At 44.3% G+C, this 6,000-nt stretch overlaps 1 protein-coding gene across 1 annotated transcript in view; it reads right to left on the bottom strand.

The window, feature by feature from the left end:
• Nucleotides 1-4,653, bottom strand: part of Cdc20b (cell division cycle 20B) — a 58,227-nt gene extending 53,574 nt beyond the window's left edge. Inside the window, exons 1-2 of the mRNA XM_021180654.2 lie at nucleotides 4,475-4,653; nucleotides 4,134-4,199 (exon numbers count right to left, since the gene is read on the bottom strand). Coding sequence (XP_021036313.1) covers nucleotides 4,134-4,199; nucleotides 4,475-4,537 — 129 coding nt within the window. The 5' untranslated portion in view covers nucleotides 4,538-4,653. The remainder of the gene's footprint in view (nucleotides 1-4,133; nucleotides 4,200-4,474) is intronic.
• Between the last annotated feature and the right edge of the window lie 1,347 nt (nucleotides 4,654-6,000).

Consider the following 6,000-nt stretch of genomic DNA (forward strand, 5'->3'; position numbering starts at 1 on the left):
ATGGGGTAGCAAAGGGGCAGGGCTCCCTTTCAGGTGCTGTGGACAGCACCGCGGGTTTTCCCACCTCCAGCTCATCCTTTCCTGGCTGCTGCTTCCCTGGATTCCCCGTGTATAACCCTCCCCCCCCCTTTCTCTCCCACCCCCACAGACACGTTATATTTAGTAGTAGTTCATCTTTGGTTTTGCTTTGCTTTTTGTTTTGCTGTTTTATTTTGGAATGGGAGTCTCACAAAACCCAGGCTGGCTTCAAACAATTTGTCCTGTAGCCAAGGCTGCACTAAACTCCTCTGACTGCTGATGTTGGGGTTCTTCTTTCTTCACTTTTCTCCTTACCAATGGATCTCATGCCCTTACGTTGATTTCACTCCACTCCACCCTCCTTTCTCATCATCTTAGTAATATAGAATTAGGAAGTGTTTTCAATACGCGTGCATGGGGGTGTTTGTACAGGGTTACATCCTAACACTCCAAAATATATACATGTTTATTGAGTGCAAATGTTGGTGTTTTATGCCTTGCTTTTCAATTAAAACGCAAAGAAAAGCCTTCTAGGTTTAGTAGATTTTATTTTTATCGACAAGTCATTAACTAAAGAAAAAAATGCAGAAATTTAACCTTAAAAACAGACAAAAACAGGCCGGGCAGTGGTGGTGCATGCCTGTAATCCCAGCACTCGGGAGGCAGAGGCAGGCGGATTTCTGAGTTCGAGGCCAGCCTGGTCTGCCAAGTGAGTTCCAGGACAGCCAGGGCTGCACAGAGAAACCCTGTCTCGAAAGATGAAAACATGATAAATCAAAGTACTGAGAGTAAGTGACTGTTGATGTGTCTGTCTGATTTATATCAACCCCACAAAAGTCAGGGAACATCGTGGAAAAGGGGGACAGAAGGAATGTAAGCCAGGGAATGAGGAAGAGTACTGGGAACACCGTCCTCTGGGCCTGTATGGTCCTTACACTCCTCAACTAACACAGATACGCAGGCCTGTGTAAGATGAAGCCTGCCAACCATCCAGCAGGATGGGGAGGGGACCGGAGGCTCCACCCTAGCTGAAGAGCCACTGGAGAATGATGACAAATGGGAAACTGAGGTCATTTTTTCATCACAGGCAGGAACTGTAGTGGATCAGATAGATGTTCCCCCGCTCGTGGGAATGTGGACAGCTTTAATTGGACTCAGGGTGTTACTTTAAAAAGAAGCCATAGAGGTAGAAGGGAGGTATTGGGGAAGGGTCCAGGGGGAGTGGGAAGTTTGGGTTGAATAGAATCAAAATTCATTGTATACCTGTGTGAAATTCTCAGGGAATAAATAAAAATTCTAAAAAAAAATGAAAACACTATTTACTTAGCTGTCTTAAACACAAAGGCCATAAAATAATACTGGTCAACAGCAACAACAACAAGGATGAGATTTGAAAATAGTAAAATACATAGAAGTCAGATAATAGCGTCTGTTTAACCTATGTCCAAGAAATATGTTTACATTTAAGTATTAATGCAAATTTATTTCACCAGGAGATTTTGGCCCAATAACCTAAAGAGTGCAGTCTTTTTCTTTTATCTTATATGTCTCTAGTAGGTCACCAGTACACCACAGTGAGTTCTGGTGATTTCCTGCAGATGTCCACCTGAGGTCACCATATGACCCTCTGACTCTGTTCCATGAGTCAAACGGCCTTCCAAAGAATGAGGAAGTATTTTAAATAATATTTATGGCCAGCTCTTCTTCTCTCTTTATAAACTAGATCTCATGTCCTTCCAATTATTGTAAAAATTATTTGCAATATTTTATACAAAATGGGAGAACTGAGTTAAGTCTCCCCAAATAAATCAGCCCATCCCTACCACATCCCCAAGATATCCCAAATTGTCTAGATACTTCTATTGAAGATGTTTTAACATGTGGGTCATTTTGAAAGTTAACACAAGTTCTCCCTCCACTTGGTGTATACATAAAGTCGAAGAGACCTGCTCTCCTCTATCATGAAACTGATTTAGTTGGAAACTTGGGCAAATACACAAGGCTTTCCATTTTATTCTAAATCTTGTGTTAAAACAACAAACACATAACTTTATAAATGCTTTGATAATGTCAAGCTAGGACTCAGAAAATATTACTTGAGTTTTTAAAGTTACAATAGTTAGTACTTTCACTACTATAAATGTCCTTTGTCACCCAAAGCCACTAATAGCTGTTATCATAAATAGTGCCCCTCTTCATGGCAAAGCACACCCATGAGCTATAAATGTAGTAGCATGCTGGTGGTGATTGTGTGTGCAATAGGAGAGCAGTCGCATGTTAGCTGGTGCCGCTCACATACTCAACCAGCTAACAATACACTGCCAAGCCATCACACACAGGCAAGACAGCGCACCTCATTAACAAGAAGAACCCATCCAGAAGGAAGTGGCAGGGTGGCTGTGGCTGCTGACCTGACCCAACGCAGCCAGCTAACAACACACTGCCTGCCCGAGTCTGGCAAGTGCGGATTTTTACAGTCCGTGGAGTGGCTGAGGCTAAGTTTCTAACAGAAAGACACTGGTGCAGAACTGCTGGAGTGTGGTGGCGTGGATACGGAGAGCAAAGGAACTCTGAGGGAGCCAGTTTTCTCCTTCCACCACGGGAATTCCTGGGATAGCATGGCAGTAAGTGCCTTCACTGAACCTTCTTGCCAACCCCAGAACTCTAATCTTAATAACTGGAGAGGATTTATAGAGAAACCTTGTTTCGTGTCTCCTAAACTATAAGAAACAAAAATTTATATTACCAAGCTATACCCAGGTTTAAAAAAAAAAAAACTTTTAAGAACTTTAATTTTGGTTTTTGATGTTTTGGGTTTGTTTTTCCCTTGGGGTTGGGGGTTTGGTTGGCTAATTTTTTTCCAGACAGAGGGTTTTTGTTTTTTTGTTTTTGTGGCCCTGGCTGATGTGGAACTGCTGTGTAGACCAGGCTGGTCTAGAGCTGGGAGATCCACCTGCCTCTGCCTCCCAAGTGCTGGGATTAAGCACTTGGCTAAGAACTCTGTATTCTTATACTTGGGTTTTCCAAATTTAATGTTAAGTTAAAGATGTTAGCGAAGTAAAAATGAATTAACAAAAGTTCAATTGAATTAGGCAGTAAAGTATCTAGAAGATAAAATAATCTGGGCAGGGAACATAACTAAAGTCACATGTATGATAGATCAGTATTAAAATGTTTAAACAATGTAAGGGCTTTTAAATGTTATTTCTCTATAGGTGACATTAGTCACTGCATTTTAAAAGGCCAGCTATATATTTGATTTCAAGCGTCACTGATTGAATATAGAAAATGTATGTTATCTAGAAAAATATTCAAATGGTGAGATTTGAATAATAATCTAAATTTAAAAGAATGTGGGCTATTTGGTGTAAAGAGAAGTAAGTGGTAATAGAGATGTGAGTCATATGAGGATTTAACTTTTTCATCCATTAAAGAAAGTACAGGAGCTGGAGAGATGGCTCAGCGGCTTAAAAGAGCACTGGCTGCTTTTCCAGAGAACACAGATTAGATTCTCAACACCAACAGGGCAGCCCCCAAATGCCTGAAACTCCAGTTCCGGGCGATCAGAAGCCCTCTTCTGAACTCCGCGGACACCACGCACGCACGTGATGCACAGATATAAGTGCAGGTAAATAAACACAAGGTAATAAAAATGAGTTTCAAAAGAACACACTTTTAAAAAGAACTACAAGCTTTGGGTTAGAGCTTTAAGGGGCAGAAATACTATATTGGGTCCAGCTTTTAGTAGCTGTCTTGAAGACACCTCCTTATCCACCAGATGGCACTATTTCCGCATCTTTCCATGCTTCTGAGTGCAGCAGAGGGTAGCGCAGCTATTAACTGTTGGGATAAAGTTCTAACAGCCAGCTAGCAATGCACTGCCTGCCTGACACACCCACGCTTCATCCTCTGTGGAGCCCGACACTAGGAAGCGCCCGCTAAGCAGGTATAAGTAGCTACATCAGTTGTGAGAATCCATTTCTTAAGTCTTCAGATTCTGTAAAGGTTTTTAATTTGTATTAATTCTCCCATAATTCCTGCAAATGCCTTCAATAGCAAGAATTAGTTTGCTCAAGATCAGAATGAAGACAGAAGGGCAAGCCCAGAAAACTCACCTTGGGGGAACCTTGATTTCGTTGCTGCTTCTTCATGCCGTTGGCGAGCACCCGCATGATATTCTCCTTTGGAAATAGATTAACATAAGAAGGGAGAAAACTCTTTAGGAAAATCATCACGGAGAGTGGGGAATTGTTTTGAATTCTGGGTTTGCTTGATTCACTCATTCTTTCTAAAGCAACCAGGTATCTCCAGAACCTAAATTTCACACCGTTCGAAATTTAAACTAGGCTGTAGAATTTCGTGGCATCTTTTGGTCCTTACTGGGTATTACAAACCGCACCTTCTGCAAGAAGCCCCTTGGGAGGGTTGGGTCAAGAAAGAAAAGGATGGTACGCACCCACAACATCTCTTCTTCCGTCCGGATCTTCCTCCGGGCGGTGCGCTGCAGTTTCCACTCCATCTCCGAGTGAGCGCGCTGTTCCTGGACGCCTTGCCTCTCCCCCTCGGGGGCTAAGCAGGACCACGACTTCCCAAACCGCTAGCCTCGTCCCCCTAAACCCATCAAACCTGCCCTCCTATCCCGGAGACCCTCGCTCCTCCCACAGCTCCTGGAGCGTATTCCCCAGGGTACCCTTTAAAAAGCCCGCGGGGCGGCAATCAAAGCGGGAACCTCCTTCCGTCGGTCCCGCCACAGGCCAGCGCCTCGATGACGTCAAGTCTGGGGTGTCGGGGTGCTCTCTCGGGTCCCGGCCTCCCGAGCGGCGCGCGCCGCAGCGCCAAGCTTTGCCGCGAGCAGTGGCGGGCCTGAGCCTCCTGCCCGAGCCCCGCGGTCGCCACCGCAGGAGGTGCGGAGTCGGCGGGTAGAGAAGCGGGGTTTGGGAGTTCACTGTCGTTTTCAAAAGCAAAAACGTTTCGTCCTAACGGACTCTAATCCCTTTTTTCCGTCCCCCTCTCCTTTTCTTCAACTCCGCCCTGATTATCAAAATCTGGACGCGTGCAGTAATTCTCACCCTTCAGTTTACTGCTTAGTGATAATCGCTTGTGAAAATTCCTCAACGTAAACGTGTCTCTCAACGAGCACGTTAACTCCACTGTCTTCAAACTCAAAAAAAAAAAAAAAAAAAAAAAAAAAAGTAGAGGGATGTCTAGGCTGCCTAGAAATGCGTTGACATTTCCAATTAAATTATCCGCACTGTCCACTTGGGGAACTGGCCAAGTTCTCTTGCTGGATCTTGGGAGCTACTTCCTAAGCAGGAGGTTTGTGAGAGAAGGAAAGAGCCAAGGAAAGCCAGTGAGACAGCTGACCAGGCCTAGGACTGAATCGATCATGAAATTGCTCAAGGGTCTGGAGGGACCTGGAGACGACTGACAGACAGGGAGCCAGATGGGCTGCGCAGCCTTGCCTGCCCATCTGAGCTGCCAAGGCAAGCTGGGCCATATGGCAGGAGACTAAACTGTCTGAGAAACCTAGGAGGTCCCGCAGCCAGGTTCTCTGCTCCCAGGTCCCCATCCCAAAGTGACAGCAGATTGCATTTTAACTCTAATAAGTTGGTTTGTGCATGCCGGGAGGAGGAGATTCAAACTGGTCAATAACTTAAACCCACTCTACTATGTCTGAAAATTCACTCTAATGCTTTTGAAACAAGAAATATCTGCTTCGCAGCAACCCAGTGTTCCAATGACAAAGGTTGAAAATGTGTGCTGGTAACCCCACATGAGATTTGTCAGAATGCTTGTATTAGAATATCTTTCTTACCCACAAGAATGTTACTTTTCTTGCAGTGTGTTCAAATGCTTACTCATTCCAAGTCCCAGGAAATCCCTTCTGCAAACATTAAGACTCAAAGGGAACCATCTTTGCATGAGTCAGGTATAATGTTTAATGGCCGGTTGGAAAATGTCAACCAAAACAAGCAATGTATT

Source organism: Mus caroli, unplaced genomic scaffold (assembly GCF_978045245.1).
Source record: "Mus caroli unplaced genomic scaffold, Mus_caroli_1 scaffold_15, whole genome shotgun sequence".
Classification (NCBI taxonomy): domain Eukaryota; kingdom Metazoa; phylum Chordata; class Mammalia; order Rodentia; family Muridae; genus Mus; species Mus caroli.